Raw genomic sequence first — 20,576 nt, 5'->3', positions numbered from 1 at the left:
TCTCATTTTTAGAAGAAATTTTTGAAGAGAAGTATTCAAAAAATTCCTATCAATCTTTTTTCTTCTCTTCTCAAAAATCCCAGGAGCACAACTTCAAAAATATTTTAAAATAATTTATCTTACCTTCTTTTCTCCTCTCCCAATTCTAACTCGGGGAGCACAACGTAAGTGAAACGCAGAAATGAAGCATGCACACTATGTATTTCTGGTGACAAATGTACACACTTCCACTTAACCTTAGATTACTTCTTTAAAAACATGTCTGACTTCGTTGTCAAATTAGAGTATGCACAAGACTTCTGAAAAGATAAATGATAAAAGTATATAAAATTTAAAGAAACTTATACCAAAATGGTAAAATACTGATAAGAAAAGAGGACTCTAATGCTACTTCACACCAAATGAGGGCAGGTTGTGAGGTGTGGACTGTTACTCACATCCAACATTGTTGCAACTTATTTAAATTGTGGCTTTCCTGAGCAAAAGGCAACTCACAAGTCACATTGAGAATCAAGAGTTTCCAAGTGATCACACACAGATGCAATGGCAGTACTGCTACTGTTTGGAATACAAGTTTTTAATCAGAGGAAGCAAACAAATATTCTTATATTCATTCTAAAATCAATGATACAACGTAAATAATCAAACAATGCAAAAATAATCAAAGACAACGTATAAGGCAACTTGCAAACATGACTCGAACCAAAATCAAAGTTCAGCACTATATAAACACCAAACCCAACAATGACCCAACTTGATCAAACCGAATATCACCCAAAACGACGAGTGTTTTAATATTTTAATTCTTTAAGCTTTTATATTCATCTTTAAAAAAAAATTGAGCAAATTTTTGAAGGACATCAAATTGCAGTTTAACAATCCGATTGACACCCCCATAAAATAAAAACAGGAATAACAATCCTGACAGACCATCTTAATATACCAGGACCACCAGAAAAGAAAACAGCAGTTCAAATAGTAGATCTTGCTTCACCTGACCCAACATCACCTGTAACCGGCTGAAAACAAACCAACATTTGCCGGGTCTCCCTATCTGATTGCACTTCTGGAGTATGGCGGCTTTATTATTTCCAACAAAATTTGAAGGAGTGTGCTAGCGCCTTAACCTTCCACAAATAAATCCATTATATTTCTCTTTGTGTGAATCAAGTGCGAGATCTTCCATACAAATTGCTGTAGACCACCCTAGTCCTGTAGACGAGAGTCAAGCTTAAACTAGCTGCAAGGATACATAGGCCGGACATTATGAACAGAGTCAAGCTGAAGCAGACAACACCATAGCATCGCGGTGGTTCATCAAGAATGATAGGCAGGCCTTGAGCTTGCTTTGCTGCTTCACTGTCATATATACTGCTTGCGAGGAGGCTTGAGAGGATTAGAGTACCAGCAGGGTTTGCAAGAGTAAGAAAATTGTACAATGCCCCAAATTTTTTTAAACCAAATAACTCAGAGGCAGCAGCTGGGACAATCGCCCAGTGAGCTCCGTAACCAAGCCCAATCAAAAGTGTGCCAACATACATTTCCCCAGGCCAACCCATCGCCATGAATAAGTGACCAAATGCCATTATAAATTGAGCAATAGCCATGGCCAAATGTCGTGGATAAGCATAGTTCCTGTTAAAAAAATTTATGGCTGGTTAGGGTAAGGAAAAACAGAGACAAACAAAAATAAAATAAATAATAAGCATAACTAAACGTCAAGAAGGATGAAGTTAAATTTATACTTGACGATTATCTCTGAAAAGTAACCCCCGCCAACACGACCTAGGAAGTTCCAGATACTGATTAATGAAACAAATATGTGTGTGTTATTATAACCAATGGACTGGCTCATTTGCCCCAAATTATCAATCACAGTTAACCCAGATCCCGATCCAAGTAAAAGTGAGAAAAAGATAAGCCAAAAGTCTGCCTTTATCAAAGCTTGCATCAGAGTGAAGTCTTCGCCTCTATGTGGACCCCTTCTTCTTTTGACCCTCACTGCCCCTTCTGCAGCTGCTTGAGCTAACATTGTTTGTAGCTGAACAATCCTCTTTTGCCTTTCCGTAGCAGGAAGCAAATCTACTCCCCTAGGCTTCTCATCTTCGACCTCACTAAATATGATTTCATTAGCATCATGTCCAGTTCTGACGGGTTCTTCTATCCTTGCCTCAGTTAAAAGAGCCTCATGTGCTTGATCTTCTGTTTTTTGGGTAAACACGAGCCATATAGGGATCACAATAGGAACTATTATGATAATGAACAGAATCACTGTAAAAATAATGATCACGTTGTGGTTCAAGTCAATTAGATCTTCGACAAGCATAACCCCCATCAAGTAAGCAGCCAAGATAAGGCATACACAATAGATAAATGAAGCACTTGAACCATCCGATGACCGGACTTGTCTGTGACCTCCTACAGGCCGGACAATGAACATAAGAGATATGATCACCATTGCCGGCCCAACTGCCACCATGAATATAAGTGATGCACTGTCTGGAGAATTAATTAGAACATATACCTGAGACAGTATAGCACCACTCAACCCAGCAAATCCCTTTAGTATACCCACCACAGGACCACGGCTTTTGGGGAAGTTTTGCACACAAGAGACTAGTGCTGCTGTGTTAAAGTAGGTTTCACCATTTGTTCCCACAAATATAAGAACACACATCTGCATGAACACATCCATTGTACTTCTGAGTAATAATATATGTTAACAACAAACAATGGTTTTTCTCACTGAAAAAAAGAGTATGAAGTCTTAAGATTGATGCCAGTCAGACAAGGATTCTAAAAATTGTAACGCTTGGCATTAAGGAGAGAGAAACTAATAAGGATCCATATGTATCTTCATACAGCAAGACCTCTTGCTAAACTATACCATTCAAGTCAGAAATAGATCCCCGTGTAAAGTGTTGTTTGGCCTTAAAGTTTATACAAAAGATATAATCAATGTATCAATACGTTTATAAGAGTCTATATTCTACACAAGTGCACAACACTATATAATCTAATTATATAACACATGTCAATTTTTTACCAAAAATGACCTTAATTTATGCATATGGTGACAATGTATCAGTATTGAGTATGCTACAAATACAGATGTGTTCCGAGCTTTACCTTAGAAAAGGCTACAATATTTTAAAATTTTCTGTGAATATAAATGCTTCGCAGTACACAAAGCTTGACGAGGAAAATATATAACAAGGTTTACAAGATAGGCTGTTAGTATTAATTTAGAAAATCTAGCTAAATTACAAAATGATTAGCTTAACCATCTCAGTATGTCAATCTTTTACTTCCTAGAACTATGCACCTTCCGATTTTCTTGAATCAAAAATCCGTGTACCAAGAGCGTCAAATTCCAGAAATAGCCATAATGTTATATTAAGTTTCTCCTATAAGACTACTTTGTTGAGCTTAATGATGTATCAAATCCCATAAATTACAACATTTGTAATGTCCTACTGGTGCAGTGGTATACTGATATCACACACCTAGCCTGCCTCTCATATCATGTCTGTTGATTGGCCAAGCATATAGCGTAGGTATTCTTTTAGGTTTTATTTATATTGCTTTTTCTTTTTTATTTAATGAAAAATAATAAGGAAAAATTTTGTAGTTTTGTTTTCACAAACCTATATAATATGATAAAAGAAACTTATACTCGGCATTTTCAATTAAACTTCTTATACAATCAACAGACTGATAATTGATTTTGCCTAGCCAGAAAGCAATGTGCTTAGAATAAGAGTGGCAGTGATAACAACATGGTGATATTATAAACTCGAGAAACATGTCTGTCTGCTAACAATAAAGGAATTACAAGGACTAATATCAGCCACAATATTTTTCCACTAAACAATACCCAACTCAAAAACACAATATAGAGATTAGGGATTGTCTCGGATTAATATTTTTTGTTTTTATTACGAAAAGCTATATTTACTCTATGCACTGTGTGTTTTTCAGTACTTCCAATCCAAGTCCTTATTCTCTTGTTTCCATGCTATAAGCATGTAAGAGTACTTATGCATAGATCTTTCTTTTTTTTACCGGAAAGACTAACATGAGAAGTGATCTGAACACTTTGGAACATGGTGTGACGTCGCTAGAAACCTTTTAGTTAATCAATTTGTCTAATGTTAAAGAGGTTTCAGTGATAACTTAATGAAAGTGTACACTTTATTAATCAGTATATTTGCATCAATTATAAGTAAGAGGACTAACCTAAGGTCATCATTGTAACTAACCCCTTCAAGCACCACACTTGGTTAAATTGCAAAATTTCTTTGTCAATTTAATAAGTCAGTAAAAGGTTATCAAACTGGATTTCAGGAAACACTCTTACAGTTTTAAAATGAACTGATGTGTTCATTTCATATAGGATCAATAGCATCACTGGATGCTTGAAATACAATCAGAGCACAAAAATGATTAATAATGTATATACTATGAAAACAAGCTTTGAAGGGGTCATGTGCATATTAGCTCCATACAAGAATAAAGTGCAAGATATTTTAAAGCTGGAACCAAAAATATATAATGTTGGATACTTGGCTTCCAATTCTTAATTTTAGAAAAGAGACAAGGAATGATAAGAGAAGTTAAGATGTGAAAAGTTTCTAGATATAAAAGTCCAAGAATCAGAATAAATGCACGAGTACTTGTGACTTCTGAATCAGAGTACACGAGAACGTAGATTCAGTTGACAAAAAAGAAAGTTAGCATACACTTGTTCTTTGGAGAGTCTAATTTCACTTAGTTTACCAATACAATTGTAAAGTTTAAGATTTGAATGTCATGTGGAAGTGAAATCCTATATGTCCAAATTTAAGACAATTGGAACTTCCAAAGTACTTGCCGTGTTTACAAATCACAACACTACATTCTGCAGACTGCAATATTAAGTTTAAAAACATAACATGATTAAAGTTCACAAATCCCATCTCGAGTTGAAGTCTTTGACTTTGTCTTCCAGAAGAAAACAACTCCAACTGAACCGATATCAAGTAGCAAGTAATTGTCATGTAAATATTCATCTTGATTAAAACAAACTTAAATCTTGAAGATATGCTACACTTTTAATACCAAGAATAAAACAAAAACAAGACAAAACAAGCATTAAATATCAAGAATCCAAAAGGAATGACATAAATAAACACAAGTACATAAATACTTACAGCCCACAAAGGCAAAACAGGAGCTCTTCCAGTAACAACAAGCCACACAACACCATATCCAATAAAATTCTGAGCAGCACCAACAAGAAGAGCAGCCCACATGGGCAAAATCTCACATAAACTCCCAGCTAAAAACCCAACACTATCTCCAAGATCTTTAGCCACACCTAATCTAGCAACTTGCTTTTGATTATAATTCAAAGAACTCTTGATTGCTGGAGATATGCTTCCAAAAAGATATCCAATCCCAGCACAAGATTGTATCCACATTGCAGCAACAAATACTAGCCATCTGTTGTTGAAAAACTCAATGAACTTGTCATTGAAAGTAACCATTTTCAAGAACTCTTGGCAATAAAAATATGGTTTTGGAGATCTTGGGTTGAACTTGAAGTAGATGGAGAAGAGTAGCTTGAAGTGTTATTGATGTAGTTTTAACTCACGGGTGACTTTTTTCTTGCTCTGATTGTTCACTATATTATATTTTATACAGGTATATGATCAAACGATATCTAATTTTGTTTTAAAAACATTCTTGTCCTAAAAAACAAAGAAAATCTTTTTAAAAAACAAAGAAAATCTTTTTACACAATGACAGTTTTGAATTGTAATCACGCGGAGTGTAAATATAATATCGAATAAACAAATATTGAAAAAAAAACTATTATAATGAGCTATCGCCAGATTATAGTGGAATATGCTTTCTTTTATATTTGAAGATTATCGATATTTTGTTTAACTTGCACTTAATTAATTGTACCTCTACAAATAAATATGAAGATTTTCAATTTGAAATAAATATAAAATTATGTACTCCCTCCGTAGCACTGAGATTTTTACGTTCTATTTACACACTTTTATAAAATATAATTTTATAATAATTTTTAAATTTTTTTTTAAACAGCAATAAGAGGGAGTATATGTTAGAGTCTTGAAACTGATTTCTTGAAGCCTGAATAGGTTTAGGTAGGTTATGTATGGATCCAAAACTTTGACCCGTCATTTGAAAAATGTTTGGACAATATTTGATCTTGTATGCTGAGAGTTGGATGTGTCGGGATTTTCATTTTATTTAATTTTATGATGAAATATATGGAAATGGAAAAATGGGTGAATATTCTGGATAAAATTGAAGGGGCAAGTTGTGGAAAAAGAGACGATAAGAAAGAATACGCACACTGCTGTCTGATAGATACGTACAGAAGATTCATAGTTGTAAATGAATGAATATCCTACCCCTACCTGAGCCTATCCTTTATGACGCAACGAATGCCCCATGTCTATCCCCCATATGTTTTTCGTGCATGTAGTTGGAGAGCCGGGGTCAACAAACACTATCGTGTATAGCTAGTCATGGGGCTCTCATGTCCCCTGTCCTTTGTTTTTGCTCGTCCCATATCTTGGATTTGATTCTCTCTCTTTTTCAGAATTTATGATAATAGAAACTCATTTATATGGTTGTAAGTTATATGAAAAAAAATAATTTCAATTTTTTTAGAAGGAAAGCAACTAACAATAACCGTAAATTTGACATATATGTTGAATATATTATCATTATTATTTACTTTTCCCCTTTTAAAAATTCGGGAACAAAAATTTACCCTTCTCGCACATTTTTGTTAAATTATCATGTTTCCGTTTTCAAAAATTATTTTTTTTTTGAAAAATATTAACAATCAGATTTTGAAATTTTGATTAATCAAGATAAATAATTAAGCCACATGATTATTAAAAAAATAAATCCCTGGACGACTAAGTTTAACGAAATACACTTTGAAAATTAGACCTGTTTTGTGCTCGTTTTTAAAAATACAACCAAGTATAGAATTTCTATCACTAATGACAGGTTATCAACCAGTATAAATAAAGCCCAATAACATGAAAATTGGGCCCAAGACAATAATCTCAAACCAAGCAGGAGTTGTAGGCCCGCGACGTGAAGATGATTTAAAGGGAAATGAACCACTCGTTCTGGTTACAATTTAGGTGAGCAAACTAATTTGTCTGTGAACGAATTCGACTGTTTTAAATAATATTTGTGGATGGAGTTTGGATAGGTTTAGTTGGACTAAGTTTGTTTAGATAGAATTATCAAGACGATTTGTGTCCAAATTTTATTTTTTTTTATTTTTTTTGTCAGTTGTGTCCAAATTTTATTTAAATATTCTAAATATATAAATCTGGATCCGATGATTCAAATCCTGAAAAAAAATTCATATAAACCTCCTCCTCAAGATCTCCATGCAAAAAGGCATTATGAACATCCATTTGATGTAGCTCCCAATTTTTAGATGTTGCAACGGTTAAGAATGCACTCACTGTTACCATTTTGGTCACAGGAGCAAAAGTCTCATTATAATCTATTCCCGCAACTTGATGATTACCAAAAACAACCAAACGTGCCTTTAGCCGCTCGACAGTATCATCAAAATTGTACTTAATTTTGTACACCCACTGACTACCTAAAGCACGCTTTCCGGGAGGAAGTTTCTCCATGGTCCAAGTGTCATTATCCTCTAAGGCACGAATTTCAGTTTGCATGGCCTTACGCCATCCTTCATCTTTAACAGCCTCTTTAAAAGACTTAGGCTCAACCCCTGCAGTGAGTAGCAAAGTCCATCTCGTCTTTCACCCGCTCCAATCAGCCTCCTCGAATGCAGGTCTTGTATAACACAGATGTTAGAAGAGAATTGAACAAAAGAATTCAAATCACTAAGTTGTGAAATTGAAATCAAGTTGCAATTTAGCTCAGGAACATAAAAAACATGTCGAAGATAAATATTTTTAGAAAGACGAACTGAGCCTTTTTTATTAGCCACCACGGTTTGGCCATCAGGAAGACCCACAAGAACAACGGGCACTTCATAAATATTAACCAAATAATTTAGTTCTCCAGTAACATGACGAGATGCCCCTGTATCAATGATCCATATATTACTAGTTAACTCACCATTCAAGCGATTGCTAGGGGCTGTGGATTACGAAATGCGGCGACAAGTGCCTGCCATTGCTCGGATGTGAAACCTGGAAGCATTGTAGCCTTACGAGAGATTGTGGCCACATCCGCTGCAACATTATGAGCGCGTACTCGCCTCTCCCACGTCCCGTATTAGGGGGTGAAAACGAGGTCCCTACCCTTCCTGGTCGAGCAGTAAGAGTAGCATGCCACTCCTTTTTATTTTCAAATTTTTCTGTCCACCATTCAGGATAGCCAAATAATTCAAAACAATTCATAATATCATGACCAGACTTGCGGCAATCAACCTCCTCGAATGCAGGTCTTGTATAACACATATGTTAGAAGAGAATTGAACAAAACAATTCAAATCATCACTAAGTTGTGAAATTGAAATCAAGTTGTAATTTAGCTCAGGAACATAAAAAACATGTCGAAGATAAATATTTTTAGAAAGACGAACTGAGCCTTTTTTATTAGCCACCACGGTTTGGGAAGACCCACAAGAAAAGCAGGCACTTCATAAATATTAACCAAATAATTTAGTTCTCCAGTAACATAACGAGATGCCCCTGTATCAATGATCCATATATTATTAGTTAACTCACCATTCAAGCGATTGCTAGGGGCTGTGGATTACGAAATGCGGCGACAAGTGCCTGCCATTGCTCGGATGTGAAACCTGGAAGCATTGTAGCCTCACTAGAGATTGGGGCCACATCCGCTGCAACATTATGAGCGCGTACTTGCCTCTCCCACGTCCCGCATTAGGGGGTGAAAACCAGGTCCCTACCCTTCCTGGTCGAGCAGTAAGAGTAGCATTCCCCTCCTTTTTATTTCCAAATTTTTCTGTCCACCATTCAGGATAGCCAAGTAATTCAAAACAATTCGTAATATCATGACTGGACTTGCGGCAATGAGAGCACATCAAACCATATTTATCCATCTTATCCATCCATCCTTTTCCACGACCATCTACACGAACTGCAAATCCTACAACCTCTGGCCTTTTCATCCTTGACACGAGTTATACCGCGTACGCGTTCCTCCTGTGAAATTTGTTGAAAAGCCCGATTTAAAGATGTGAGTGGATCCTGGGACAATAGTGTGAACCGGATCTGACCATAATATTCAGAACATAAGCCCATTAAAAACTGATGAAGACGCTCATCTCCACGCCTCTTTTCATGAGATTTTCCGAGGTTGCATTTACAGTTGTCACATGAACAAGATAACAGTGGTTCATAATTATTTAACTCGTCCCAAAGTACCTTTAATTTTTCAAAATACGTAGCAACATTCATGGTGTTACTTTGTTCACAACGTGCAATATCAGACTTCAGTTGTTGTATCCGTGATCCATTGACAACAGAAAAGCGTTCATTCAAATCTTTCCTATGCATTTTCATAATTTGAAAGGAGAGATTTTATCTCGGGATCAATAATATTCATGATCCATGAAACTAATATGGACTGGATAGTCAACCAGTCATCCACAATGCAGGGAGGCGAGGGTGCCGTGATTGAACCATCAAGAAATCCGTATTTACGTCGAGCAAGTAATGTCATTCTAATAGAATAAGCCCATGTATCAAAATTGTCTGTTCTTGGTTTGACAGGAATAATATAGTCACCAGGTCTATCTTGGGGACCTAAGAAAAAAAGTGAGTTTGGTTCAATTTTTATAGGGGTGATTATAAGAGGAGGCTGTTCTTTATCATCAGCTATAGGAATTTTTGGTTGTGTTATCAGATTTGAGACTCTGATACCATGAAAATACAGGAGTATTCATTATCTTGTCAAATATATATACATTAGAGTACAGCTAAAAAGGAAAGTACAACAAACTATAACAAATCATGGAAAATATCACAGATAATTGATGTGAAGACAACATCCTGAATTAGTGTGAATTATGTGCTGGAAGATCACACAAGATATTGTAATAAAGTTTAACTTCTTTATGAAGATTTGGAACTAAATTACAACCCTATGGTTGCAGTGCATACAATGTGAAATGCATTTGCATTGTGTACAGGGATGGAACTCTTCGCGTAGCAAGTACAGTGAGCAATTGTGTATCGTTAGGCTATTTCAGGAGGACCTCGCGGAGCTTCTAGTTTATGAAGGGTTATTTGCTGCGTTTGCTGTATTCATTCATTTCATTTGCCATTCCAGTTAGTAGTTTCATGTCAGGCATATGTTCATTTGTATCATTGAACACAGTTTTAAATACAGCAGAACCTCGATAAATGAATATTCAGTAAACAAATGTCAAATGAGTAATTTTTTCTGGTCCTAGTGTAATAGAGACGGTGTATTTTTTATCTCGATAAATGCATAATCTCGTTAAATAAATAAATTTATCTGGTCCCAAGTGTATTCATCTATCGAGGTCTAAGTGTAGTATGTGCGTGTAGACTATATTTAGATTTAAGGAAGAAAAAATGGTGGGAGATAAAGTAAATCTAGGCACTTTGAAGAGGATGGAAGCTAACCAGCCACACAAGGTAAGCATTTTCTAATTGCTTTTCTAAACTTTTTTCATCATAAAGCTCAAGCCACTACTGTCCCTGTATGATCTACTAACAACTAATGTCATTTTTCATTAAAGCAAGCACAGAAAGATTACTTGCGTGAAAGTATTACATAGTGGCATGATACTTTGTTGCCTTTTTTCGGTTTCCTTGTAATATCCCTTGCTTCTCTGAGTCATGCTCCAACAAAGACTGTAAGACTCATCCTGTGTTATAAAATCCCATGATTCCGTTGCTAGATTAAACACATAATACAGAAAAGAGAGAAGAGGAGGAAAATGTCGGATTGGGGACCTGTATTTATAGGAGTTGTTCTATTCATACTGTTAACTCCAGGCCTGCTGATTCAGATACCTGGCAAGAACAAGTACGTGGAGTTCGGGAACTTTCAAACGAGTGGTGTTTCGATTTTAGTTCATTCCCTCATTTATTTTGGCCTCATTTGTATCTTCTTGCTAGCTATCGGAATCCACATGTACATAGGTTAACATTTGTATGTTACGCCTCTCTGTATACAATGGTTGCCCTCTGCTTGTTCACATTCTCCTGTTTGTTTTCGTGTTATGTACTTTGTAAATGTACGATTTCTATGATGTTTAGGACTTTGATCATATAAAGTTAATTTATTTGTTTGGCTTCTTTCGTGTTTCAAAGATACTGAGCTCAAGCAAATTCTGTTACAGACCAATTGTTTCTCACTCTCGCCATCTCTGTGCTTTGATAATTGATCTTGAGGTCTGTTACTTTTAGAATTAGAAGACTCAAATTACTAGGACAAAAATTACAACTGAAATTTGACTGAAACTCTTAAAGTTGTAACTAGAACTTAAAAGTCACTAATTTTTATTTACCTTACTTCTAATCTGACGGATGAACATAAACTACAACATCATCTGAGATTAGAATCCTGATGTTTAACACAAAACACAAAGACATCAGGAGAACTAAAATAAGCAAGCAGAGGCAAAGACGAAATCAACACTTGTTATCCGGGATCATATATCACGCTAGGAGATGGATGTCCAGAACAACAAGGAAGAGAATAAGGAGCAGACCATAAAGAACAGTGTGCAAAAACATCGAAGCTATTGTCATCTTCATGTTCATGAACTCAAAAGGCTTATGTTTACCAGGCAGCTGAAACAAAAGCCCTGGTTCTAGCAGTGCAAACAGAGCTGATACTATCAATGGTGCGGCCCAATCTTATAAGATTTTTTAAGAGTTTGCAGAAGCTTAACTCTGAGCCTGCTGATTCAGATACCTGGCAAGAACAAGTTCGTAGAATTCAGGAACTTTCAAACAAATGGTGTTTGTGTTTCGATGTTAGTTGATCCACTCATTAATTATGGTCTGATTTGTATCTTCTTCATTAATTAAGTCCAGAAAAATGTAGATGTTTTTTTATAGTTAAACTCACGCATACACAAGTAGTCGAACCCTGGACTTATGTTAGAGAAATCAAGAAATCGACCACAACATCAAGTGAAAATCTAAAGTTTCGATGAAAAAAATAGAATTCGACAGTGATTTGATCTTCCTGATGTAATTGTAAAATAAGAGATTTATGCAGCTACTGTAACTGAAGCTAGCTAGTCTGAGCAGGACATCTAAAATATAACACAAGAACATGGATACTTAAGCAACAAACTTAAATTTGGCTGAAACTATTAAAAGTTGCAACTACATGTAACTAATTTTTATTTACCTTACTTTTTAATGTAACAGATGAATATAAACTAAAACATCATCTGAGATTAGAACTCTGTCCTCTGATGTTCCATACAAAACACAAAGAAATCAGGAAAACTATAATAAACCAACAGAGGCAAAGATGAAATCAACACATGTGATCCGGGATCATGTATCACGCCAGGAGATGAATGTCCAGAACAACAAGGAACAGTATAAGGAGCAAACCATAGAGAACGGTGTGCAAAAACATCGATGCTATCGTCGTCTTCATGTTCATGAACTCGAAAGGCTTATGTTTTCCAGGCAGCTGAAACAAAAGCCCTGGTGCTAGCAGTGCAAATAAAGCTGATGCTATCAATGGTGCAGCCCAATCTTTCATTTTAACACCCTTCCAATATCACCTGGTGGAAAAATAAAATTTAAGTATGACAAAGTGGCTTTGGATGCCAAGGAACCTTTTGACTACATGACCATCCTAGCAGCAACTAGAAACAGAATAAGAATATTTGTGTGTCTTAAAAGATGTTATACAAAGGAGAATAATTAATCTCAACTTTTTTCAGAGTCTTTTTGTAGGCACTGCTTTTGGTTATTCTATAATTAGTACAGCAGGACAAGCTTAATATGGGGTGATTAATTAAAGGTAAATTGTATTATGTAAGTGATTATTTAAAGTAAAACATTCAAGGTGGAGAGTTGGGTTAGGTAGCTCGGGGCTCGATCACCTTTATAATTTGTAGGTAGATCAATTTGTAAAATTGCCATTAATTGGAAAATGAGAGCTTGATGTTTAGTTTAACAAATTAACCATTTGAATCAAATAATTTAAAATTACCTGGGTGTAATGTATACAATAGAATTGGCCGAGAGATAATAAGAGCATATGCACCCATAAAACACTTTGATTCATCAATTCATTGATAAAATTGATGGAGTCAATTACTGTTCATAATAAATCAACTTTTTAACTCAACTTTTATGCAGCCATATAGCTTAATCAATTCATGAATTATTATTTGCTGGACTTAAAAAAGGATTTTCAGGAGAGAGAATGGAGGAAAGAGATGAACAAAATCTTAAAATATTACTAAAAATAAGTTAGTTTTGGTGTGAATAGTAATTGAGGTCCGTTGATGACTTTATCAAAAATCAAAGAAGAGCTTGATGAATTGACGGAGTATTACAAATTGATGGAGTCAATTTACTCCCGGTACATAAAGATTATGTTAAACTCCATTAATTTATTTCATGAATCAAAATTTTGATCTCCCCGATGCATATGCTATAACATGGTTGTGTTCCCCATTCCCCTGGCCTAGGCTTCATGTAATCATGTGTTTTGTCGCTCATTCTATTGTATAATTTTAAAATTTAGTGTAATGTAAATCAATTTTCAGCAATTCATGAGTTTGGGGAAAATTTAAATCCAAAATGCTCAACATAACTACTGACCTATGATCTAGTATTCCACTTGTTTCAAAATCAATTATAAAACAATAAAAAAGAGTTTGGAAAATCAAATTAAACGCAAATAAAATTTTCATGAAAAAATAGTTATAATAATCGCTTGTCAGTGTCCCGACCGAGAATAACAGGAGGGGGAGAGGAGTGGGTAACATGAAGTTGAGCCATCCGAAAAGATTCCAAAAATCTCAAGTGTCCATTTAGTAGCCACCCATACTTATCTTCCCGTACCTCACTCACTCCCCATTTTGATCATTTATTTCTGCCCATACCAAAACACAAAGCTGCTCAAGCTCTAACAGTAAAAGAGAAGTTGAAGATGGCAGATTGGGGGCCAGTATTGATAGGAGTGGTGCTGTTCATACTACTACAACCAGGGCTTCTGTTTCAGTTCCCAGGCAACAGCAAACAAATTGAATTTGGAAACATGAAGACCAACGGCAAATCCATTGCTGTTCACACTCTCATCTTCTTCGTTCTTTACGCCATCTTTGTTCTTGCTCTTCACATCCATATTTATACTGGAAATTAATCCTGGTGTATCCTGTAATGTATTAATTGTTAATTGATCTTCGATAATTTACTCTTACCTTTTAACTATGTGTTCATTATTTTTTTTTTACTTTAAATTTTGTTGCATCTCAGATCTCATCGTCTAGTTCTAGTTGCTTTGAATTTACATATTATTACTTTCGTGTCGGCAGAAATAGAAATACTGTATACAAATTAACATTACAGTTGATCTCGAAAATTTTACATATAATTACTTTGGCAAATTATGGTTCCACCGATTGAGTATTAGTTTCTGGTTACTAATGCTGCTACGAATACGATTAGTCTATTATTAATTCATTGTGATATTAGTTGATTGTTTCTATATATGATTTGTTAAACTATAGTAATATGATTTGTGGTGATATATAGCTGCCTGTGTTTGGATTGATGTGATGATTTCATATAGTATGTGTATGCATTGTTAGTTAGGTTCTTAATTGTTTTCTTCAAAGACTTCTAGCTTTCTCCAGAACCACTTCTGCACTTGGCACATTTTATTCGATCGCCTACTACAGTTGTGTTTTGTATTTTGTAAAGGGGCTTGGCTATCCTGTGCGCACAGGATAAATTTAAGAAATTTGCTTTGGATCATTGTTGAATTTCGGACTTGAAGTTCTCATCAGAATGTTGAAGCTGATAGGACGAATTTTAAGAAGTAGTATTGTAAGTTGTAACTCAATTTAATCTGAACTGAAAAAAATAGTAGCTTCCATGTTTTAGTGAACCAGAACTATCAACGAGTATGCAGTAAAGCACCACACCTTTAATAGAACTAGCTGGTTAATTTTAGAGCTATAAATATAGGGAAGACAAAGCCTCTCAACCCCCGAGTGAGTTGTTACTGAAGCATAGCAAGGCTAAAACACATTCTCTTTCAATAGGGACTTGCAAGATTGAACAGCACCCGCATCTGTCATTTTAATTATTTTTTTCCAAAAAAAAAAGAAAAATTTCTTAACTTTGGCCACAAAGTTAGCAACCCTTAGAATTAATATTAATAACCTTTATTAATAAGTGAAACCCCTTTTTAAATAATACTATTAATTTTGGTTTCACCAATTTTTTGGTACCACCAATTTTTGGTTTCACTTATTCATTCATGTATATCTTATAATTTTATATACTTCTATTTTTATATGTCTTTTAATTCTACTAAATTTTTGACTACACTATTTATTCATGTTATACTTCTACATGTACTAGCTTAAATCCTGTACTATGCACGGGTTCTCGTTGATATTTAATTTTTTTATTTATCCCGTTATATTATAATTTTAAATTTATTTATATAAATATATAATAATAATAATAATAATAATAATAATAATAATAATAAATTTATAAAAAAATAATAAGATAACCGTGGTCGTAATTTAGTAGAATAAGTATACTATATCTAGTAGTTTAACAATTTAGACTCTGTTTGAGAGTGTTTTTGAAAACTGCTGTGCTGTGAGAAAAAGTGTGGAACAACATTTGTTCATATTATTTAGGAAAAGTTCATCTTATTTCTTGGTCACAGCACAACAATACCAAACGGGGCCTTAGTAGTTTAACTGATATATAACACTATTTTTTTAATAATAGGAAAAGTTGTGGTTGTAGTTTAGTAGGATATGTAGATTATGTGTATAGTAGTTTAATAATTTAGTAGTTTAGTGGATATATACCACTATTTATTTATTTATTTAAAAATTAAAATTAGGCGATAACCGTTGAACCAAATTATACCCCATTCCGGTTATTATATTAATTTTGGTTTTATTTTTGTTATTTTATACTTCTACATATCGTATGATTCTATTAAATTTAGTTTTATTTTTGTTTCCTTATACATCAATAGTTTGGTTTCATTTTTATTTCACCCTTTTAGCTTTTCTTAATTCCCTTATTACTAATTCAATATATTATACGTGTTTGATTTCATCAACTTTAAATTTTACCCTTTTTGAATTTCATTATAGCTCTTAATGTATAATTTTATTCTTCTTTTAATTTTATATATGACTTATAATAATATATATTATTTTACCCAGTTTTTAATTGCAATTCTAATATTAATTTTAACTCAGTAATCCTATTTGCTAGGGGTGTACAAAAAAATTGCTCAACCACATTGAACCGCTTAACTGCTCACAATCGAACCACATTACGGATAATCGTGAAACACGGGTTGGTTGCGAATTTAAATTTTAATAATCGCTTATTCGGTATAAAAGAAGTTTCAAGATTCCCTCTATAGCTGTTTATCTTATGTGCTAGCTTTAACACCTCTCTTATTCCTTTATTTAATTTCATTCTGTGGTATTTTTCTGGGTAAAAAATGTTCATGTACCACTCTCACCTGGATAACTCTTCAACCAAAAATCAAAGTTCATTAGAAATAACTTACCCAATGGTTATTAGTTATGTTTCATCTGTTGGAGTGTGTTGAATTTTATCAGGTAGAAAAATATTTTTTATTGTCATTAGTCGAATAGTTTGTATTTAATTTTTGAATGTAAACTTATTAATAAACTTAAATTTAAATATATTAATATTTTAAATTTATTTTTTGCAAATTATTAATTGTTTTATAACAAGTGGTTGAACCGCAAATCGATCTGCAATAATTGCAAAATCGCAAAATCACAATCGCAAATAACGTGGTTAAAACAGCTCTTCGCGATTTGGTTCGACTTTTACCCCAAAAACGATCCGATCCGAACCGCGTACACCTCTACTGTTTGTCATATGACTCAATAGTATATTTTAATGAAATAATAATTTTTTTGAAATTGTATAATAATTAAAATCATTTTATTATAATCATAACACAAATATCGTACTCAATAGTTTGGGTTAAATTTTCTGAGTATAAATTAAAAAATTTAACATGGCATTTATATAACTATGATTTTTAACCTAAGCACTTAAGTTTGGAAATATAAGTAGCAAGGAGTTAATTTAGGAACCGTTTTTGCTGATCATTTTTGTAACATCCCAAATGAATAAGAGTAAGAGTATTTGAGTTCTTTACATATATACAAGTCAAAAAGTAATGTGTATCAAATAATTTCCTTTTTCGGAATAACATATGGTGGGTTTGATAGGTCGGGTTTGGATTTGTTTGTGGATTTGGATTGTTAGTGGGGTTGGATGTTATAATTTTATATATAGTATCTATGGTTTGATTTGGACTTCCATCGTCCGCAATACACCGATTCGTTTGTGGTGTGGTATGTGCTTTAAGCTCTCTTGAGTGCATGTGCAGTTTTTTTCCAGCTAAACGATACCACACGCACTTATCAGGGTCGAATTCTTGACAAAAGAAAGAGTTCAACCACCGCGACAACATTTTGTTGGAAAAATATTTATTTTAAGTGGTTTAAAATGTTGATTTTAAGCTCTTTGATTTTTTTGCTAATTGGTGCAGCCGTGCATGTGTAGTTTACTATGTGCTCTGAGCTCTTTGCTATGCATGTGTGGTTTGAAAAATTACCAAACCACATGTATAAATTGATTTGTGTTATAAACTAAGTAATATAATTATAATATTTAAAAGAGATATTAAGCCAAAAGTGAAACTATAATAATTCACTCTTTTTATTATCTACACCACAATACAAATGAACTGCACATGCCCAATATTTATAGAAGAGCAAAGCGCGTGCATTAACTAAGTTTACACTTACAGTTGTTTATTTACACGCAATATTTATTACCTAGCATTGGTACTATCAGAACCAGGTCAGTTGCTTAGCTTGGTGGGTGAAATTGGTGTGCTATGAGCTGTAGTTTGACAATCACCTTCATCTTCACATTATAACACTCCCCCTTGATTGTCAAATATGAGTTGTTACGAAGAATGATTGCCTCGTTAAAACCTTGTAAGGAAAAACCCAGTGGGATAAAAACCTTGTTGAAGAAAAAAGTGTACAATCTCCCCCTGAATGAAATGTCTCACATTTTGACATTTTGATGTAGCAAACTTTTTAACCTCCGCATACCCATATTATTTATCAGCTTCTCAAATGTTGATGTAGGTAGTGACTTTGTAAGTATATCTGCCAGATTATCGCATGAGCGAACTTGTTGTACATCAATATCACCATTTTCTTGAAGTTCATGAGTGTAGAAGAATTTTGGCAATATGTGTTTTGTTCGATCCCCTTCAATATATCCGTCCTTAAGTTGTTTGATGCAGGCCGAGTTAACCTCGAATAAAACTGTAGGACTGTCTGAAATACTTGATAATCTGTACATGATTCTCGAATATGTTGAATGACCAACCTTAGCCAAATACATTCTCTGCTTGCTTCATGAATTGCTAGTAACTCTGCATGGTTTGATGAAGTTGTAGCCATAGTCTGTTTTGTAGACTTCCAAGAGATAGTAGTATCACAATATGTAAATATGTAACCTGTTTGTGATCGCCCAAAGTGAGGATCTGACATGCAGCACTACCCAATCCAGATTTATCTCTTGCTTCTTTTCCTGTAATCACTCTTGCTTCAAAACCACTTGTTGCAGTCTTCAAAGGTTGAGTCTGTTTAGCTTTGGTGAATCCTGGTAGGAGTAACTTTGAGGGTTTAACATGAGCAATGTCAGAGGTTTCCTTTAACTTATCTTCTGATATCAAGCCAACTTGAGCTATGTCAGAGGTTGCTTGCTTCAGTGTCATATCAGAACTTACTACATCTTGACTCTGAACAACTTAAGCCATGTCAGAGGTTGTTTGAGAAATCTTCTTTGAAATCAGAGTAAGATTAGCATCTTCATCAGATATTTCTTCATCCATAGCATGCACATAAATCTTTATAGGTTCACCAACTTTTTCTTTGCCCTTGGACCTTGGATCTATCTCCATTTGTGATTTGGCCTTGGTTGCCTCAGGATTTGTCCTTTCTTTTATCATAATGCCTTTAGCCTTAGGAAGTTTCTTTTCAACAACAGAAGCTTTAGATTTGGAGTTGACTTTTTCTAACTTAAGTCTAGCTTCTTCTTCCTTTAGACTCTCAAAGTCCAATCCTGGATTTTCTTTCAGAAATAAATGTCTTGAAATTTCCTCATCAAGTTCCAGATATTCATCAGAACTTATCCTTTTACCAGTATCATAACTTATTCTTCTCCCAGTATCAGAACTTGTTCTTTGACTTGTAGTTCCAGCTTTGCTTGATGAAAAACCTATACTTTGACCATGACCTCCACCCATTCCAGAGTTTCCCTGATCATCTTTTTCATCATACTTTCCCTTCAGTGTCTTAACATTTTTGCATTTGGACTTAATTAATTTCTCCCCCTTTTTGGCATCAGCAGGTAAAAGAAGAGAGAGAAGCAATTCCACTGAGGATTGGATTTCATTGAGTTGAGATTGCTGAGAAGCTTGATTCTTCAAAATTTCATCAATCTGAGCCTGTTGCTTCTCCTGGGTTTGCTCAATGTACTCAATTTTGTCAAAAGTAGGTTTGAAAAACCTTTTCTTGTCCAGCTTGGCAACCATATCTTGCTGATTTAAGGATTCTTGAATATTGTCTACCTTGGCCTGAGTTACAGATTGTTGACCTTGAAGGTGCCTTGTACTGAGTGCAGTAACCCTGAGTTGTGTCTTGAAATCATCATTGACTAACTGTTATTCCCAGTGAACTAACAATGAGATTTACAGAAGGGGGTTGAATGTAAATCTCAAAACTTTTTCAAGTTTTGAGCAGTTTCTAGTCTATGTGTTTTGATGAGCAAGTGTGTGTGAATTACTTTGAGCTAATGCAGACAGATATATATTCAAATACAAATGTAAAGAACACAACAAACTTAAAAACTTTTCTGGTGGATTTGTTGTTCCACCAGAGATGTGTTATTTCAGAAAATCTGTGATTCAAAGAATTAAATCACAGCTGCTTCCTAGTACAAACTAGATGATTTTCTCTCGGATTTTTCTAAACAGCTCTGGAAAATTCACATCTAATTACTAGCTGCTACTTGGTTTATATATCACCAAGTTTACAAGTGAAGACAAAACTGTAAAATACAATTAAAAGACTCTTCACATATTTCTTCTTCATTTCTCTATCCAATGCAATTTAGGTTTAACTGTGAATCTTTGAATACTTCCTTGTTAGCACCAGAATGGAAATGCTGCATTTTCTTGATTCCTCATAGAGGCTGCCACATTCCAGTTTGTCTCTGTCAACCCATGTGCCT

General features: G+C 34.4%; 5 protein-coding genes across 5 annotated transcripts; 2 read left to right on the top strand and 3 right to left on the bottom strand.

The window, feature by feature from the left end:
• Positions 1 to 574: 574 nt before the first annotated feature.
• Positions 575 to 5,677, bottom strand: LOC141685548 (protein NUCLEAR FUSION DEFECTIVE 4). Its single transcript, XM_074490642.1, has 3 exons — positions 5,193 to 5,677; positions 1,746 to 2,677; positions 575 to 1,635 (listed from the first exon to the last, which is right to left on the bottom strand). The coding sequence occupies exons 1-3, from the start codon at positions 5,526 to 5,528 to the stop codon at positions 1,167 to 1,169; spliced, it is 1,737 nt and encodes a 578-aa protein (XP_074346743.1). The 5' UTR covers positions 5,529 to 5,677; the 3' UTR covers positions 575 to 1,166.
• Positions 5,678 to 10,823: 5,146 nt separating this feature from the next.
• On the top strand, positions 10,824 to 11,324 carry LOC141684585 (uncharacterized). The gene has a single exon (XM_074489625.1). It carries the CDS (start codon positions 10,964 to 10,966, stop codon positions 11,171 to 11,173), a length of 210 nt encoding a protein of 69 aa, XP_074345726.1. The 5' UTR covers positions 10,824 to 10,963; the 3' UTR covers positions 11,174 to 11,324.
• Positions 11,325 to 11,484: 160 nt separating this feature from the next.
• LOC141684587 (uncharacterized) lies at positions 11,485 to 11,888 on the bottom strand (the record flags this gene model as incomplete). Its single annotated transcript, XM_074489627.1, has 1 exon — positions 11,485 to 11,888. A coding segment is annotated over one exon (201 nt), but the record flags the coding sequence as incomplete, so codon positions are not given.
• Positions 11,889 to 12,417: 529 nt separating this feature from the next.
• Positions 12,418 to 12,946, bottom strand: LOC141684586 (uncharacterized). Its single transcript, XM_074489626.1, has one exon. It carries the CDS (start codon positions 12,754 to 12,756, stop codon positions 12,550 to 12,552), a length of 207 nt encoding a protein of 68 aa, XP_074345727.1. The 5' UTR covers positions 12,757 to 12,946; the 3' UTR covers positions 12,418 to 12,549.
• A 1,015-nt stretch (positions 12,947 to 13,961) lies between these two features.
• On the top strand, positions 13,962 to 14,441 carry LOC141684583 (uncharacterized). The gene has a single exon (XM_074489624.1). The coding sequence runs from the start codon at positions 14,161 to 14,163 to the stop codon at positions 14,371 to 14,373; it is 213 nt and encodes a 70-aa protein (XP_074345725.1). The 5' UTR covers positions 13,962 to 14,160; the 3' UTR covers positions 14,374 to 14,441.
• The last annotated feature ends 6,135 nt before the right edge of the window (positions 14,442 to 20,576 follow it).

This window comes from Apium graveolens, chromosome 9, assembly GCF_009905375.1.
Source record: "Apium graveolens cultivar Ventura chromosome 9, ASM990537v1, whole genome shotgun sequence".
Taxonomy (NCBI): domain Eukaryota; kingdom Viridiplantae; phylum Streptophyta; class Magnoliopsida; order Apiales; family Apiaceae; genus Apium; species Apium graveolens.
Note: the sequence above shows the minus strand (reverse complement) of the source record. Positions and strands in the feature narration are given on the sequence as shown.

Coding starts and splice junctions, on each gene's coding strand:
- LOC141685548 (XM_074490642.1), bottom strand. CDS start 5,528: ATGGTTACTTTCAATGACAAGTTCATTGAGTTTTTCAACAACAGATGG. Junction 2,678..5,192: donor CTGTTTTGCCTTTGTGGGCT/GTAAGTATTTAT, acceptor GTGTTCATGCAG/ATGTGTGTTCTTATATTTGT. Junction 1,636..1,745: donor TTTTCAGAGATAATCGTCAA/GTATAAATTTAA, acceptor TTTTTTTAACAG/GAACTATGCTTATCCACGAC.
- LOC141684585 (XM_074489625.1), top strand. CDS start 10,964: ATGTCGGATTGGGGACCTGTATTTATAGGAGTTGTTCTATTCATACTG.
- LOC141684586 (XM_074489626.1), bottom strand. CDS start 12,756: ATGAAAGATTGGGCTGCACCATTGATAGCATCAGCTTTATTTGCACTG.
- LOC141684583 (XM_074489624.1), top strand. CDS start 14,161: ATGGCAGATTGGGGGCCAGTATTGATAGGAGTGGTGCTGTTCATACTA.